The sequence below is a fragment of the Arachis hypogaea genome, chromosome 2, assembly GCF_003086295.3.
Source record: "Arachis hypogaea cultivar Tifrunner chromosome 2, arahy.Tifrunner.gnm2.J5K5, whole genome shotgun sequence".
Taxonomy (NCBI): domain Eukaryota; kingdom Viridiplantae; phylum Streptophyta; class Magnoliopsida; order Fabales; family Fabaceae; genus Arachis; species Arachis hypogaea.
In genome coordinates, this window is record NC_092037.1 from 986892 (window position 1) to 1006439 (window position 19548).

General features: G+C 35.6%; 2 protein-coding genes across 2 annotated transcripts; one reads left to right on the forward strand and one right to left on the reverse strand.

Moving 5' to 3' along the window:
- Positions 1 to 4435: 4435 nt before the first annotated feature.
- LOC140180890 (protein FAR1-RELATED SEQUENCE 5-like) lies at positions 4436 to 5310 on the reverse strand. Its single transcript, XM_072222451.1, has 2 exons — positions 4857 to 5310; positions 4436 to 4749 (listed from the first exon to the last, which is right to left on the reverse strand). The coding sequence occupies exons 1-2, from the start codon at positions 5308 to 5310 to the stop codon at positions 4436 to 4438; spliced, it is 768 nt and encodes a 255-aa protein (XP_072078552.1).
- A 3569-nt stretch (positions 5311 to 8879) lies between these two features.
- Positions 8880 to 18342, forward strand: LOC112730800 (uncharacterized). The gene is made up of 13 exons (XM_025780813.3): positions 8880 to 9361; positions 9700 to 9777; positions 11074 to 11231; positions 12295 to 12358; positions 12729 to 12796; positions 14065 to 14329; positions 14519 to 14653; positions 14772 to 14878; positions 14955 to 15008; positions 15112 to 15195; positions 15793 to 15956; positions 16697 to 16850; positions 17903 to 18342. The coding sequence occupies exons 1-12, from the start codon at positions 9064 to 9066 to the stop codon at positions 16842 to 16844; spliced, it is 1623 nt and encodes a 540-aa protein (XP_025636598.1). The 5' UTR covers positions 8880 to 9063; the 3' UTR covers positions 16845 to 16850; positions 17903 to 18342.
- The last annotated feature ends 1206 nt before the right edge of the window (positions 18343 to 19548 follow it).

Consider the following 19548-nt stretch of genomic DNA (forward strand, 5'->3'; position numbering starts at 1 on the left):
AATTCAAATTCAAATAGAAAATAAAAAGATGCGTTGAAATTGAATAAAAAAATCATTTTATTTTTTATCTAATTTCTTGATGCAACAAAAAGAGACTTACTCAATCTAAGAACAATTTACTTATATAAAATAAATGGAAAAAAAATTTACCCAAATACAACAAGTGAGAATTCGTTACTTGTTTGTCTTGTTACTACTTTATATAATTTGTGGAACATCTTCTATGTTTTAGTGGAAACACATAAACCGTGGTACTCCTTCCACGGTTTATGAAAAAAATCTTGGGGGCATAAACTGTGGTACCTCTTTCACGGTTTATGAAGAAAAAAGTGCAACTTACTCATTATTAGAAATTTTATAGATATAGTCATCGTTGATTAACTCTTCAATAACAGAATTTGTAACCGACAACGTAGGTTCTGGCTCTATTTTTCTCAGGAAAGATATCTCAACAGCCTGCTTTTTGGGTTCTAGATGGCAGCTATAAGAAACCAGAAGAGATAAAATTTACAATTAAAGCATGTAGTGAAGTGAAATTATCGGGATTTGTATAAGCAGTAAAACTTACACATTAACATGTACTTCTTCTTCCAATTGCTGCGTTGTTGCTTTTTTGCTGGGCTACTGTTGCGGTTTCAAAGGGCTGCTGCATTAAAGAGTATTCCATTAAAAAAAATAAAAAGTATTTTATGAGCCCACTGAACTGAAATTAAACAATGTGGTGAACAATGGTAAAACTTACAATTCAGACTGTGCTTCTTCTTCTTCTTCATCTTCTTCTTGTTTGGGAGTGCTGCTGCATTAAACAGAAAAGATTTCAGTAATGATACAGATTTTTTTAATAAAAAGAATTTTAATTACCAGCTAGATCAAAGATTATAAAAATGATATTAATTAAAACTTACACATTAATTGAAGGTTCTGGCTCTGTATTCCTTGGTGAATATCCCTTAGGAGCCTGCTCTTGTTGTTTAGTTTGTTGTGGCAGTGGTTCTTTGCTCGGCTGCTATTGTGGTTCCCAAGGGTTGCTGCATTAAAGAGGAAGCAGTTCAATAATGATTCCGAACTGTTCATACCCCGGGTCGAGCTGTATGACCCGGGCTGATTGAAGACAAATCCACCAACCTATTCAGACCAAGATTACCCGACCTCTTTATAAAAGAGGTCGGCCAAACAGCTACAGAGGCCCGAGAAGGCCCAAACAAAGGAATACGACCCAAATCTAAAGACAGTCCAAAGCCTAGAAAGATAAAGTCGGTCCCCTTAAAGATAAGATAAGATGACTTCACTCAAAGATAAGATAAGATAACTATCTTATCTCCAGAAAGGTCACTCTACACCATTATAAATACACTAGAGCACCCATGTATAACTGATACTCTGATTCTACTAAAAACCTGCTCAATACCCATGTTAACTTAAGCATCGGAGTCCCTTGCAGGTACCACTATCCTCCGGTGATGAAGGACCAGCAGCATTGCCAGTCCAACAAGTCGGACGCGACCGTTCTGGCCACCACCCACCAGTCAGACACGTCATCTCTAACCAGCACAGAAGATCTTGTCCGAGATCAACCTACAGTTCTAGGTAACCCTCAAAACATTGGCACCATTGCCGGAGAACCTGAAAGTCATTCCATCATCATGGCGGACAACCTTAACGACGACAACGATTCTGATGTAGAAAACAAGACGCCACATAAGAACGCGGACACCACACCAAAAGATGCATCTCAACCAGATAAAGATAAGAATCCACCAAATACAGAAATAATGGAGGCACTTCAAACTCAACAGGATCGCCTTAACAACTTGAAAAAGAGGCAGAGCATCAACGGGAAGCCGAGAAGTACCTCCGAAGAGAAACTAGGCGACGCCGGGAGTTAGAGGATAAACTCCTAAAGCTCGATCCAGTCATGAAGATAGTCTCCGCAAAGATCAGGACCCATTATGGGTCTCATCAATGGCTTACGAAAAGGACCTTTTAGTCACTCCATATCAAAGAAACATCTCACATCTCTGAATGAAGTGCAAGAATGAGCAGAGAAGTACATCAACATGGAGAAAAATTCTCGACTCGGAGAGACCTCAAAATCCGGATTCTCCTATTCCTCTCGAGATAAGGACAAGGAGTCCAAGAAAAAAGAAGATCAACATGGAGAGAAGATTAAGAAATACCACAATTGCACCCTTCTTCGGGTGTCTCTTGTGGAAGTCTACCGAGAAGTATGCCACACTGAAAAAATCCGACCACCTCGACCAATTAAAAGTAAAAAAGGAGGCGGAAATCGGACAGAATATTGCGAATACCATCGAATTTATGGACATCCCACCAACGAGTGCTTCGACTTGAAGAATGTCATAGAGAAATTGGTGAGAGAAGGGAGACTAGATCAGTACTTAGCCAACAAGACAGATGAGCCCAGAAAAAGAAGAAGGAACGAAGAGGTCGGACAAATTGAGCGACCACCTCGTACCCTGGATAGACATGTCCATATGATACATGGAGGGTTTGCAGGAGGAGAAACCTCCAAATCATCTCGCAAAAGACATCTTAAAGAAGTATATCACGTCGAGGGAGGAGAAGGAGCACCCGACCTCCCTACTATTACCTTCACTAAAGAGGACGCGGCTGGCATCATCTCGGGACATGACGATCCCATGGTCATCACTATCATATTTGCCAACGTTAATCTCCACCGCACACTGGTGGACCAAGGAAGCTCGGCTGACATCTTGTTCAAAACCGCATTCGACAAACTCGGCCTAGAGGAAAAAGAACTTAGAGCATATCCGAACAGCTTATTCGGACTAGGAGACACTCCAATCCAACAACTTGGATACATCTCACTACACACAACATTTGAAAAAGGAAACCGGACAAGAACGCTCAACATAGACTACATCGTGGTCGACGTAAGTTCAGCCTACAATGCCCTGATAGGTCAGACAATGCTAAATCAGCTCGCTGCAGTAGTCTCGACTCCACATCTATGCATGAAGTTCCCAACTACATAAGGGATCACTACGATAAAAGGAGACCAGAAAACAGTGCCCCGCTGCTACAACGGAAGTCTGTACCTCAGAGGCAAAGGAGAAGGAATCCACACCATCGAACTCGGGGGAGTTCGAGGTCGGGAAGAACTTCGTCCACAACCTGAAGGCGAGATAGAAAAAGTCCAGATCGGAGATGTCCCAGATAAAACAACCAATATTGGTGCAATCTTAAAAGGAGATGTAAAGGAGTCCCTCATACAGTTCTTAAGAGATAATGTCGACCTCTTCGCATGGAAGGCCGCAGACATGCCGGGCATAGACCCCAAACTAATGTGCCACAAGCTGGCAGTGTATCCAGGATCTCGGCCAGTACAGCAGAGGCGTAGAAAACTCGGACCAGAAAGATCCCAAGCTGTGGAAGAACAGGTACAAGCTTTACTAGAGGCAGGATTCATAAGAGAAGTCAAGTGCCCACTATGGCTAGCCAAAGTCATTTTGGTAAAAAAATCAAATCGAAAGTGGTAGATGTGCACTGCTTACACTGATCTCAACAAAGCTTGTCCAAAAGATTCTTATCCACTCCCAAGTATCGACGCTCTGGTGGATGCTTCCTCCGAATACAAATACCTCTCGTTTATGGACGCCTATTCGGGATACAATCAAATCCCGATGTACCCACCTGATCAAGAAAAAACCTCATTCTTAACCCCAAAAGCAAACTATTGCTACGTCATCATGTCATTCGAACTCAAAAATGCAGGAGCCACTTATCAAAGATTAATGAATAAGGTCTTCACAGACCATGTCGGGAAAATCATGGAGGTATATGTGGATGACATGTTAGTAAAGACACAAAGCGATGAGTCATTATTGTCCAACCTCACCCAAGTATTCGATACCATAAGAAGGCATGGCATGCGACTTAACCCCTGCAAAATGCACATTCGCAGTAGAAGCCGGCAAATTTCTGGGTTTCATGCTCACACAAAGAGGAATCGAGGCAAATCCAGATAAATGTCGGGCTATACTCGACATGAAGAGTCCGACCTATGTCAAAGAGGAACAGCAACTCAATGGAAGATTGGCAGCCTTGTCCAGATTTCTAGTCGGATCAGCAATAAGATCTCTCCCCTTCTACGCCACTCTAAGGAAGAGAAAGAGGTTTAAATGGACAACGAAGTGCGAGCAGGCTTTCCAGGATTTCAAAAGGCTCCTCATGAACTCCAAATAGCGTTTGAAGTGCTCCACAAACTCCCTCAGATTGACCCATTGTGTATAAATTTTCCAAGCTGCATATTCAATGCCTCGCACCTGGATGTCGTCTTCAGTCCTGCAAAGAGTTTCCCCCGGATATGGGCATTAGACCAGGAATGCTTCTTGGCATACATCTCCACTATCCATAGATGATCCTCCAACCCATGGTCCGCCACGCTATCCGTCTATATTCTCTCAAATTCGTCAACCTCTAGATCTCCCATGAGGCATAGACGGAATTTCCTAAGAAAACCCAGCCGTCCAACTCTAGCAGTGGCGTTCCTTAACAAATGCCAGCTACACAGCCTGTGATGTATACCGGGAAAAACTGTGCTAACCGCACTCTTCATGGTGAGGTCACCATCCGTGATGACAGACTTCGGCTGTTTTTCCTTCATTGCCTCAAGGAATAACCGCAGCAACCACACATAGCTTGCTTCGCTCTCGTTGCTCAAGATGGCGCAGCCGAACACCACCGTCCTCATATGATGGTCCACCCCTGAGAATATTACCAAAGGGCACTTGTATTTGTTATGACCGTAAGTTGCATCAAAACCCAAGACATCACTGAAGACGCTGTAGTCATAACGACTTGTACCATTGCACCAGAAGAGATTTTCATCCTCTTGTCAACATCCAGCGAGTACTTCCAAAACATCCCAGAATCAGTGGTCCTTAAAGTTCCCAAGAACTTCAACGCGGACTCTGCATCTGTCGCGCCATCCCGCCTCTGCTTCTCTATCGCATTATATATGTTCTTTATCTCGAACCCAACAGTCTCGAATCCGCCTGACTGATTGGCAAACGCATGGAAAATCGTCGGCACCCACAACCCAGATTTCCTCATGGAATTGATCTGGTGCAAATCCGCTTCCTTGACTGCTCTGTGTGACCACGACAGACCTCTAAACCTCGCATCCAGCATGGGATGATTATGGTTATCGCATAATTGTTCAACAAACCATCGCCCGCCGGCATCATCAACGTGGACCTTAATCCGGGCTTCACACCCGCACCGCGTGATCGGTCGAGGATCCTTCTTCCTGTCTTTCCGCTGCATGTGTTTTCCGTCTCACTCTCCTTCCCTCGAGCACATGAATATCTGCCAAATTATTTCGCCCTCCGCCCCCTGCTTTGTTCTGCGACCCACCTTGGACCTCCTGACCGAAAATCCCTTGATGCAACCGTATTCGTTATAGTAGTCATAAGCTGCCTGTAGGCTTGTGAACTCCATCGTGAGGACATCCTTGACTGTGAGGGAAGAAAATTCAATTGAGCCAAAGGACCCTATCCCCTCAACAACCCTCACTTCTGCTTCTGCATCTATGTCCAAATCTGCGGCGGACGAATCCATCGCTTCTGCTTCCTCTACCGGCACGGTTTCGCCGCTCATTCCATCATCAGCATCCTACAACGAACAACATACGACATGTGTGACAACAGGCGGTGGGCCACATCAACATAAACCGGTCAACAAAAACTCATAACATGAGCAACAAACACACCTGTGGCGCATGGACTCGGTCAAAATTAGATGAAAACTCGTAGCTAGGCTCCACAAACCCGTTCGACTGTCATAGTTCAAAAAAACGCAGTGAGCCAACAAAACATCGGCGTTATCAACCCTAACTACGAACACACAGCTATAATCCCAGACATCCTAAAATAACCCAACTAAAACTCATTCAACCGTAAGGACCAACCACGATTTTCGGTACAGAAATTAAAAACTAACAAATCAAATTTGGCTATGTGCCATAATAAACGGCAACCTCGAACAATCAAATGGTTAAAACTATTGGGAAAACCGGTGAGGCACGGACCCCCCAATTGAAATCAATTTCAGTAAAACACATCCCCGGTATTATCGAGCGGTAAAAACCTCAGTGACACCGACAAAGCGTACCTGTGAATCTCGTTGCCATGTGTGCTCCATTTCCTTCTCTTATTGTGAACCTCGAGACAGCCAGATCTCGATCTGTGCTTCCGCGCTGTTCAATCCCGCGTTCTCCTCCGCCGTGCACCACCGTCTCCGTGCAGGTCGACCAAACGAATCTTCACACTGACCCCAGCATAGCTTTCACCTACCTATTAATGGAGTTTGGGGCTTTGATTTATTACCGGATTCTCGTCTCCTCCCCCCGTTTTGGTTGTTTCTTAGTTTCATCCCCAACCGCTACTTTTGCTTATTTGTGAACCGACCCCAATCTTTGTCGAAAATTGAATTCATTACCTAGTCTACGAAGGTCTTGAATATACTTTCCCCACCGAAAAAATATCCTCCATACAAAGCCTTCTTTTTTGTAGTTATACTGTTGTAGACAGATACTTTGAATGAAGATTCAAAAATACACATCATTTTCTAATTCTTTTATAATTATAGATGATTCTTTTTTTCTTTTTTTTTTTCCTTTTCATTTCTCTTGTTCATTTTTATTCTATTTTATTCTATTTTTTATTCATTTGTTTTTCTCCTCTCTTTCACATTATATATTCATTTTTCATGTTTAAACATTTCTAATCTCTTATTCTTATTTATAAATATGATAAATAGAGACGGATTAACATTTATTTTGAACAAAAATGAATAAATATACTTTATAAAAAATTAAAAATAAATTTAATTTTCATATATTAATAATGTAAAAAAATTCTACACATAAAATCATCTAAATTTCTATTTGTGTATTCACTACAACAAAATTTAATTTTGGTAATAATAAGTCAATAACATAATGATCATTATATGCCTTATTTAACTTATGTTTATGTGCCTTATTTAACTTATATTTATGCGACAATTATATATTTGTCATGATTATCATATATTATATGGTAATTATATACTTTTACAGACATTAAAAAAATCTTTATTGGCAATTGTATAATTGCTACTAAAACTTCTTAACAATAAATTATAAAATGACTAATATTTAATTATCGGTAAATATATTAGTGGTTATTTTTATTGACGCTAAAAAGGTTTTAAAAAAAAATTTCAACATCAAGTCAACCAAACCAAGATGAGAAACACATACTATAAAAAAATAAAAATTAAGCAAATAAGCGACAATCATTTTTTGTTTTTCAGTTGATACTAATTGTTCAGATATTTAAAATGGCTTATATGAAGAAAAAATTCACTAATTCAACCAAACAAAATAACATCTAATTTAAAATAGGATTAACTATTACCAGAAACCTAATTCAAATCAGTAACAACTAAACTAGGTTTTTATTAACTGTTTAATCAAAATTTTACCTGCAAAATAAAATGAACATCTACATACAAGATAAACTGAACATTCAAATACAGTCACATATTTTCAAACATTCATAAATCCCCTAATTCAACCAAATAAAATAACATCTAATTTAAGATGCTTTAACTATTATCAGAAGCCTAATACTTCCTCTAAAAAAATGAAACCCTAACTATCAGCTAACCTTTTGTAGATCAATGAGTGAAAAAGCAAAGTGGCACGGTAGAATAATTCGCACGTCACCTTTATAACGATGGTGACGGCACAGCTGGACGGCAATGGGGCCGACTAAGTGTTGTGGTGGTGGGGCCAACTGGGTGCTGATGTACCGATGCCTTTGGCGTGCAGTTCCATCCTTCTGTTGCAGCGGCGCTGGTAGCCGGTCTCCGGCACTGGTGGAAGGCGACGGTGCTGCGACACCATGCGTGAGAGTGTGGAGGAGAGAAAAAAAAGGAAAATAGTGGCAGAAGAGCAATGTCACGTGTCAAGTATGGAAGTTGGCATGGCACCGACAGAAGTAACAGAAAGGAAAACTGGTGGCACTGAGGTTTGCTAGAGAGACAGGGAGTGATAACACTACAAGGCTATGTTTGTTTAAAGAAATAGGACATTGAGATGGGGATACAGAGATACAAAATCGTGTTTGACAGAGGAGACATAGACAGAGACAATGTGTCCAAAGACACTGAATTAGTGTATTTTGTGTCCATTCTGACAGAAAAAATACGGAAATACTAACAAAAGACACAACTTATCTTTTATTTTTTCTTTCATTATTCTTGTTAATTTTTTATAATTATATTTTTTATTATTATATTTTTCATCTTAAATATTTTGAATAAAAAAATAAATTAAATTTTTATAATTTATTTTAATTTATCACCAGATAGCATACAAGAATACAAAATTTTATGTTTCTGTCTTTTAAGTCTTATTTTTCGTGTCTTGTCTTATTTTCAGAAACAAACACAATCCAAAAAATTTAGGTGTGTCAAGATTGCTGTAAAAAGAGTTGGAAATGTGGATAATTAAGTGAAATAAGTGAATAATGGATTTTTAAAAAGGTAATTAGGAGTGAATTGTTTTTTTTAATCTTGTGTAGGAGTGAATTGTTAGTCTAATGAAATTGAAAAAATTAAAAAAAAATAAAAAAATTATATTTTGATATTTTATATAAAAATATATTTTTATATGAGATATTTTTGTTTAACTATAATATTAAAAATATTTAAACAAAAAATATTTTTTTAAATAAAAAATATAAATTATAACTTTTAATTTTTTATTTTTTCTACTATTTTTATTTTTATTACTATAACTTTACCCAACGGATAAAATCGCCCAAATAAGCTTACACTAAAAAATTGAAGCTGGGAGCAGAGTTTTGTTATTATTTATTATTATAAAAAAATTGCTGCAGTGTCTCAGATCAGATCAGAGAATAAGAGGAAGAAAGAAAGAACCAAAGCAATTCAATTTCCCTCTTTCCAATCTAAAATCCTCTTTCTCAAACCCACCTAGTCCCAAAGTTGAGTGTAAAAGGTGCAACAATGCTAAAAGGGAGATTCTCGTTCTTCGGGGCTTCTTCTAACTCAATCAACACCAACACCAAGAATTATTCATCATTATCGAAGGGTGAAGAACTGCGTCCAAAACTGAATCTCGAAACGGATAGGCAAGTATATAGGCCTGGTGATCCAGTCGTTGTGACCATTCAGATCTCAAACCCGTCCAATGAATACTCTTTTCTCATGGAAAGGCTCGGTTTTGAGATCAAAGGGATTGAGAAATTGGACACTCAGTGGTTCGCTACACCGAAGCCTCTTCCTGGTTCTAAGCAAAGGAGAGGTTCGTTCTTTCCTTCATTCGTTCATTCCTTTGCAACATTTGAATTTCAGAGTTTTTCTTGTTTCAGTCTTAACTGCAAATTAGTGATTATTGTTATTATTGGTGTTTTTGATTCATGTAGTAAGCTACACCTTAGTAGGATAAGGCATAGTTGTTGTTCGAGGGTTAGAATTTAGAAGTTCTATAGATTCTTAAGTAATCTGGCTAGAGCCATTTGTGTTGCCGAATTAGATGTGTATTACTTGCTCAATTATAGCTTTTGCTATTTTTTCTTTTTGGGTCTGGGAATGTTTTCTACTACTTACACTGTTAATTGATTTTTTGCTTTTTTGTTTCAGGTGAAAATGTGTTTTTGGATGCCTCAACACCAGTCTTAGTGGCAAATCAGATTGTTAATTTTGGAAGAAGCAAATCATGTACGTGGCGTTCTAGATTTAAGTATATATATGCTCTTCAATTTACTTTCTTCTTTGCTTCTTTAATCCTTCTTCATTCTAGCAGAATAAATCCAAAATTGTTATTGATGATTTTTGGTACCTAGCTCCTGTAGTTAGACAACTTAGAAGAATGGCACAACAAAGATGAACTCTTTGGTCCTATCTAAAAGCACGTCATAAACCATCTCTTTTAAATGCTTAAGCTTTTTTATGAAGGCAAATGAATGCATCTATATATCTATAACACAATTCTTATTAAAGGCTTCTCAACGCAAATATATATATCTATAACACAATTCTTATTAAAGGCTTTCAAACGTAAAATGTGCTTGAATTTGGAAGCTTGTGGACCATTTGTTTGTAATAGCAGTTAGGATTGGAAGTTTAGAAAACTTCATTTCATTCCAAATTCCAACATTAGGAAACTCAAACCTTTATCCATAAATTCAAATAATAGATTATGATGATTCTTAACACTTGGGGCACCATCCATGAGAAAGAGGGGTGGGAGAACACAAGGTCAGCATGTAGGAGAGTGTTATTAAAGGATATATAAAAGAGTTGAAATTTGACAAGTGATAATACACGATCCTGAATTGTTGACTATTCATGTGAATCATTGGTCGTCGCTATGGTGTATTTGACTAGTGCAAAAATTTCATTTCCTTTCTTCAATGCATCATTTATTTGGAATAAGATATGGTGGCTCACATCTATTTGTGCAGAGCTAGTGGCCTTTTTCTTTTTCAAGATTTTCTCTAGATTTAGCTAGTACCCGCACAGTGATCACTTACCTGATTACTTTTGAAGATACCATCAGGGATGGATCCAGGAAAGTTGGAAAACAAGAAAGAAGGGAGGGGGGGGGGGGGAGCTAAAAATATATATCAATAGCTTTGGTGGTGGAGATGGTAGTAGCAGTGTTGGAAGAAGGGAAGGGGAAATAGAGAATAAGATTTTTTATAATAACATTTTTTACCCCTTAACTTTTCTGAACTGCTTCAATTTAATTCTCATGTTTCTGGATGGAAAATGGGAAAACTCGAAATGAAAAAGTTGATCAATCTTTGATGGGGAGGTAAAACTGAAACTATTTAGAAACATTGGGGACAAAATCATGGAACTGTTTTCTTTAAGCTTGAACTGTGGAATTTTCTTGAATGTATCCCGTTGCATGTTGCCTACTTATGAGACTACCTTTGAAAACGTCATGATTTAATGGTTGTCTTATTTTAATTGGTGAAGGTTGATTGTATGGGGCATTGTTGATTGCAGATGTTGTACGAATGCTGCTGCCTGACACTATTCCTCCGTCGTACAAGGGTTCAAATATTCGTTATTTGTACTATGTTAGAACTGCATTAATGGGAGGGTGGCTAGTGCTTGAAAACGGGCAGTCTCGTCCAGAGACCACAAATGATGTTAATGATTTGGTTGGTTTTCGAATGAATTCCTGACATATGCTGAAATGCTTTTGCATCACTTTATTTTCATGCTGAGTTATGGTTCTGATGTTGGCATATCTTTTTTGTTTTTTGCATTGTCAGGAAAATGTTTGCCTTTCCCCCATGTTTTATTTTTATTTTATTATATAATTCAAGCTTTATTAGAGAGCTAATAATAACAGGAGAGGGAAGGCTCTAGCATGCCATGATGATTTGCACTCATTTTAAGCAATTCCATGGGAGTAGTATGTCATTCTTATTGGGGGATGATTATCAGCCTTATTTATAGATAGGTGGAAAATAGCCCAATTGCTAGAGGTTGATAGACATGGAGAGAACCTATATATGAAAACCACTAAGGAGATTTTAATTTTAATTGTTGGTCTACCATTACAAGTTTGTTAGTTTCAATGCGAAACCATTGAGGTGCAATCTTGTTTTGTAATCATGAGCCATATGCCAGATTAATGTATAGGCAGGTGGCTTTTGGGCTCAGGTTATGAATTTGAAAAAATGTTGTTAGACTCTTTGCTCAACAATACTATGAAGTTTTCTCCTTATGATATCTGCAATGCATAAAAATCATGTAGTGGGGATGCATGAAGATATTAAATTGCAAAAATATTTTTTTATCTTTTAGAGCAATACTACAAATCAGCTCCTAAGGAATTTTAATTACCAAATCAGTCTCCAAATTTTTATTTCATAGCTAGTTGGTTCCCACATCAAATTGTTCGTCTATATGGAGGGACTGACTTGAGAATCTTAAAAAATTCTTAGGGACTTTCATATGTTTATTAAATAACGATGGAAACTAATTTGTCTAAACTTTCATATGTTAAGCAGAATATGACATGGGGATGATTTGCCTAACAAAATAAAATGTTGGGGGACTGATTTGGTTAATTAAATTCATTGGAGCTAAAGTATCCAACTAAAATTTCTTATGACTGATATGAAATATTACTCTATTTTTTATTTTATAACATTGTAACATTTTGATATAGTTGCTTTTACATATTTTTTAAGTTGTTTACTTTCACTTTTACAGGAAGTACGTGTTCCATTACAAATATGGATAAACCAGAAAGTCAATGGCTTTCAATCTGATGAAGGTTACCTGAATAGCTAACTTATTTTTCTATTTCCTATGCATTGTAAACCTGCTAATAGTTTTTGACTTCCATTAACATTTTATTTTCTCAAATTATTGAAGTTAAAAATCAATAGTGATTGATCATTTTACTGCTATCTGTTAGCATATGAGAATGTTATTCATTTGACAAGTTTATTACTTGATTTTGATTTTTGAATGTTAGTGTGGTATTTTCTCATAGTTCTTTCAGTTTTTTATTGCTTCTGCTCCTTGCTCTAGATTCTGATTATGATTTTTGTTTTGTTTTACTTTCCGTTTCATTGCTTTTGGTGTGTTGCGGAAACACCTGCATACTAATACTTATATATAGATATATCTTGTTTTTTCAGATATTGTTCCTCCAACTATTATCCAACCGGATTTATTTTGGAAAGAGGTGGATGCAGATGCTGATTGGGTATGCTATTGGTGATATTTTTTAATTGGGTAATTTAAACTTATCTGTGGTGTAGCCTAAACTCATTTGTCACCCTTTCTTTAAATAATCTGGTTTATTTGTTTTTGTAATTGTCAAATATTTTGTGTGCAATATGTGAAATGACTTGATAAATTATGCTCTAAACTGGTTATCTATGGACTATGGGATTTTGGTTAGAAAACAAAGTGGTCCAATGTACAAGTTGTTACTGTGGGGAGTTTAGATGTACACAACTTTTATCTTCGCAAGCAGTGTCTTTTCAGGAATTGAATCCAGTTGCTATTACACCAAGGTTCAGCTGATTTTGGTTATAAAGAAAGAAAAAACAATGCTCTTTGTTTGGGAAAGTGGAATACAAAGAATGTGAGTAGTGACTAGCTAGGGAAAAAAATTGGGTCATAAATTTATGATGCTTTTGCTTCTATTTTTGTTATGTTACAATGCTATTGCATCTCTAAGTTTGTTTTCCTTAAATGTATTATTTTGCTTTTGATAGAAAGAAAAACATTAATGAGAAAGAAATAGTACCGAGGGAGAGGATAAAATATTGTTCAAAGAGTGAAGCAACATAGAATGTGCAAAATAAATTTAGCTACTTGACCAGACTGGCAGCATGCAAATCTCTCAGCACATAAGAGTTTGGTTGGTTTATATTTCTTGTTTCCAAAATTAATTAGAAAAATAAAACATTATTTCCAATTTTCCCTGTTTCCAGCATTTTGTAAAGGGTACACTGAAACAAAATTTTGCAACTTCCATTGTTTTCTTCACAAAATCTTGAAACAGGCAGGTTTGAAAATAGAATTTTTATAATGAGTTTTGAAAATAGAAAATGAACATATCTAACAGAGCGAGACCACTACAGATTGCATGTGAAGCTAAAGAAAATACTCTTTCTCAAATATGGCAAAAGTTTTCTTACAATAGCAACCGTTGTATCCTGATATTGTTCTATTTTTTCCCTTTTATTTAATGGGCGCTTGTCCTTTGTTGTATTCCTTCATTCATGCTGGAAGTTTGAATGTAAACTTTTTCTATAGTCATCCTTCTTCCTATAAGGATTCAGTGCTTGTTAAACTGTATTATATATTTCAAATCCTCCTCTGAGAACTATTTATTCTTCTTGTTTCTGGTTTTATGCAAATCCCTCACTTGGCATACACTTCTGTAATGTATTGACGTTCACTTAACCCATAGCTACCTTTTTTTTCACACAATAGATATAACATAGAATCATTTCTGTCCAGGTTAGAGCAAATGATTATTACGATGCTGCTGAGGAGGACTATGACAGCTCAAGGGATGATGTGTCCTCTGTTTCTTCTTTTAATTATAACCCCACTAAAGAAAATCTTTACAGAGGGTTTGGAAGTTCATTATCATTACGATCTTCTTCTGCAAGATCATTGAACAGAGAATCTTTTGCTCTAGAAGGTCATCGAACAAGTTTATCTTCAAATATAGCGCTTCCTCGACTTTCTGTTGCTGAGGTGTTATCTGATCCTGGCGCCGGTGAGTTATTTACCTGTACCTGTACTCAGATAGGACAGTTTGTTTGAAACTGATTATTGTTCTGTTGAGAAAGCAATCAGTTACAAGTTTCAAGTTATGCTGGTTTATTAGTGTCTCATAGATAGGTGTCATCTTTTGCTATTGCTTTCTCCAAGGACCTGCTTTGCCAAATAATCTTTCGTATAACAGATGTCTTATCAAACCAGAAATCACTTGCTATTGCCTCACCAAGTGAGCAACAGAAGTACAGGAAACCATTTTCTGCAGAAGATGATGCTGGAGTATCCACTTCACCAGAAGCGGGAGCGAATGAGTCTTTAGCATGTAAATTGATAAATTTTCTTCACTTTGAGTTGATTTTGATATCCAAAGGATACATTTTGGATATTAACATTCAATATAGATTCTGCTTAAGCTAATCTGTTTCATACATTTTCCACAGCAGAAGGCTTCACTAGAGGAAGGTCTTATAACATCAAACTGGATGATCAAGTTTTGCTTAAATTTTCACCAAAAAATTCTGATGCAACTTATTACTTCAGTGATATGGTAATGATAGCCTTAATAGAGTTTGATTCATTCTGTGCACTTGTTGAAATCTCTAATCACAAACAACTTGTTGCAGATAGGTGGGACTCTTACTTTCTTTCATGAAGAAGGAGCTAGGAGATGCCTTGAGGTGATTGGCCTGTTGTGAGCTTTATTTAAACTAATAACTAACCAATTATTCAGCACGATTGATGCAATGGAAGGAATTTATTAGTATAATGATCATTTTGCAGATCTCGGTAACATTGGAAACTTCAGAAACTATAAGTAGGCGATTTATTCACCCTTCTAGGAGGAATTCCCCGACAATAACCAAGGTATGTACCCTTACTGCTCAAGCTTTTTTGAATCCAAGTTAATTTTTGTATGTGTTACTGCTAAATGTCATCAAACAATAAAATTTCCTTCTTTGATTGAACTCGCTCTTGTTTATTTAGTTGTCTCCCTTTAGCCTCTCTTGGTATAAACCTCCTCAAGAGATGCTACTATTGCTTTCTCCCAAGTGAACTTTTGCAAATATGTAGTTACATGTGCTTGTGATTATAGGCTTATGAACTTAACATTCTATGCGGATGTGGTGCTTTTTTGGGTCTTGTTGGCACTTTTACTTCTCAATATTCACAACTGTAAAGCATTCCTCATCATCTAGCAGTTTTATAGGGACTCTGATCGCAAATTGCAGATGAAGCAATTCTTTATTTTGTTCTACTTACATATTAACAGTATCTGTCTGCATTATATTATGTCCTCCGTCTTGACTTTTGGCTTGTGTTCTGATTTTTCATGGAATATCCAGAAAGAAAAAGCAATGAGATCTTGATGTAACTAGTGGAAAACTGAATCTATGAGCATTTAATATTCAAAATGATACTGGAATCTGATTCTGACAATTATGTTCTCAACTTTGCTTTTAGATTCAGAGCGACCATCATGAGGTTGTTGCAGATTTGGTGCAGACAAGCTTCTTGTTTTCTATTCCAATGGATGGTCCAATGTCCTTCTCCACTTCACATGTATCTGTGCAATGGGTTCTTCGTTTTGAGTTCTTCACAACTCCAAAGAACGTGGATTGGAGAAGGTACGTGTTTCCCATCTATGAAGGCTTAGCATATACTTTTATATTTTTATTGTTTTTTTGAAAATAATTAATTGGAATCAATATGTTCTGTAACAATAATTTTCTAGGAATGAAAATATAAAAGTAAAATATTATGAACCATCTCCGGACCCTGCGTTAATGCAAGATGCTTGTACACCGGGCTGTCCTCTCCTTTCCTCCCCTCCCCCCCAAAAAAATGAACTAAGGGTTTTGGAAGGTTAATAAAAAACTCCTGAAACCCTTGCCTCTCGAAAAATAAAATTCATCAACAATGTCAAACCCTCCAATGCCCTTCTCTTTCCTTTAGAACCTCTCCTAAACCAAATTCGTGAACACATCTTAAATGTCCAGTTCTGGGCACGAGGAGTGCCTTTTACATTCTCCATTACTCAAGGATATGACCAACATAACTTCTATGAATACTTTTGGCAGCCAACTTGTTACAGATATAGATTCTCATCTTGATCTACATTCTTAAGAAAACCTACTAGTCATTTTCATTTCTGTTTATCCTTCATGTATTGTTGTAGAGACAATTTGTTTCAAAATGCAGCTAGGGGCTGGTTTATATAGCCTGCATGGAATAAATTTGCCTAAGTACGGGCGATGAACTAATAATATCCTTATTGATTCTATTATATCCTAATTGCAGATACTAAAATAATATTTGTTGAATCTAACATTGTATCGGTTAAACTTGTATTGTTTCTGAACCACAGATATGAGCATCCACTTCTGATTGAGGGAAGGGATAAAACTGAATGGGTTCTTCCAATTACTGTGCATGCTCCCCCGAGTAGAGCTCTTCCTTCCGGCACAAGAAATGATAAGCATTTTTCATTGGATCCTTCATGGGGGCACAATTGACAAAAGGTATTAATGAATCCTTATCCAACCTTGTTTTCCGTTTCATTAGCTGAGGAATCTAAGTTAAAGGTCCACATTTCTGCAATTACTTTAATAAAAAGGTTTAGTGTGTGTTTGGATTAAGGTTTGTCAAACCGGAGTTTGAATAAAAGTGATTTTATAGAATTGATTTTGGCTAAAAGTAAGTTTGTGTCGACATGATTTATGTTTGGCAACTTTATACCAAAATTGATTTTGATAAAATAAATATTGTTTGGATAATATTAGTTAAAATCACTTTTAAATAGATAATTACTTAAAAGGACATGACATTAAATTATAATGTTATTTTTTATACATGTTTAATTTTCTTTTTTATACTTTTTTCTTATATGTTTTTTATATAGTATATTTTTAATACTCTTAATACTCTTTTTTAGTACGTTATAATTTTTAACTATTATTATTATTATTATTATTTATGGTTAATTTTTTTATTTAATTTATTTTACCTAATGGGATCAATAAATTCTATTATAAAAAGATAATAATAAATATAATACACAAAAATCACAACTATAAAAATATATAATATCAAATTAAAAATTAATAAAAAATATAAATAATAAAAAAAGAGTTTATATAAGAGAGAAATAATAGGAATTCTATAAATAATACAATAACATGTATAAAGGATAAAGTTGGTAAAAGAAAAATAAATATTGAATATAGTGGCTAAAAGCACGTTAGTGCAACGGAGAAGCTAGAAATTATTGCTTCTTGTAAACGTGGTTTTGTAAACAAAATCACTTAAACGCAAAAAATTAGCCAAACCAAAAATTGAAGCTTTCAAGAAGCTAATGTACTTTTTCCCTTCAAATGTTTACCAAACACACCCTTAGTTGTGTTAGAGTTTCCCATAGTTTAACTCAATTTTCAATTTAGTCCTATAGTTTAGAAGTTTCCAATAAAGCCTTTATGGATACCAGTTCTGTAGTGTAGATAATCCAATAAGATGTTTTTTTTATAGTTTGGTTGTCATCCAATAATTGATTTTGGTATTAATTTGTTTTATGCAGCAACAAAGAAGGAAGCTGAAACGTGTGCAGCCTTACCATCTTTGTCTTTAAGTATCATTCCAAGCTTTATCTTTTTCTTGTACAAAATTTTTACAGGAGCCAAAATTGGCACAATTTGGCATCATTGGTTAACTCTGAAATTGCCAGATTCTTTCAGCATAGTATTTCTGCTTTCTTTGACCTCCACCTTTCTTTCTTTCTTGCTTTCTTTCTTTATGGGTTTGGTGTTGACTTGATTACGTCCCATACTCAATTACATGTTGATTCTCCACCCCCCTTTTCCCCACCACCACCACCACCATTTTTTTAGCTTTATCTTACAGGTAAAGGATGATAAATTCCAGTTGTGATAAAAATAACAATTTGTTGCTTAGCGTGGTAAATTGTATTGATGATCAATTCCAGTTGTGATAAAAATAATTGATTTGTTGCTTAGCTTATTTAATGTTTTTAAGTTTTCCCAAAGTTACAAATATTTTACGAACAATCCACCCTTACTTTCTTTCCTGTTATTTTCTTTGTTGGATACCTCAACGAAGATTCTATAATTATCTTAATGTGATTTTGGTATGTTATAAAAGTGATATCGTTATTTAAAGTATATCTAAATAAATAAGTCATATTTTTAACACAAGTATCTTTGTGAAAAGATATTTTTAGCATCTTTATTGGAGTAGGTTTTTTATTTTTTATTTTTTTCCGTTTATGGTTGGAACCCACCTACTTATTAAAAACTGAACATATTCATCTTGGTTAGGAAATGTTGGAATGTGCTAAATTTCCCTTCATTAATCTATTATTATTTTAATATCATTTAAATATGTCATGATTTGTTTCTTTTTACTTTCACGTGAATAATTTAATTTAAAATTGATTAATTTTCCACTCCTAATACTTGATTACTTGGTGAAAATAAATTATGAAATGTCAGTATAAAATTATCCCAATGGTGCATATACTTATCAAGTAGATAATTAATTTGACTGTATTTTGGGGCTTAATCCGTTGTTAATGAAAGAGATGTATTGTTTTCATTATTTTTATTAATAAAATTTAAGAGATTGAGATGGAAAATGCTGAGATAGGTTTACTTAATACAACTTGAAGGAAAAAAAATGGACATTGAATCGTATGTTAAATTTATTTGTCACCTTAGTATTATTTTTTATAGGTTTAATTACTCTGTTGGTCTCTTAGTGTTATTTTTTATAGGTTTAATTACTCTATTGGTCTCTATAGTTTGACAAAATTTTCAATTAGGTTTCTATATTTTTTTTTTCTTTTTAATTGGGTTCCTGCACCAATTTTTTTTTTCAATTGAGTTCCTATATTTTTTTTTCTTTTATTTGAGTCTCTGCATCATTTTTTTTAGTTGAGTCTCTATACAATTAAGTCAATTACTATTAAGAGGGACCTAATTGAAAAAAAAAATTTGGTGCAGGGACCCAATTAAAAAAAAATATAGGGACCTAATTGAAAATTTCGCGAAACTATAAAAACCAATAAAGTAATTAAACCTTTTTTATATAACCTGCACAGTAAAAAATTTGTATGACATAAGGGGAAAGACAATATCAATCCCCCATAAGAAAGGTTTAAATGTAATTTACTATGTAAATTAGATAAACAAATTTTAAATTCTTATA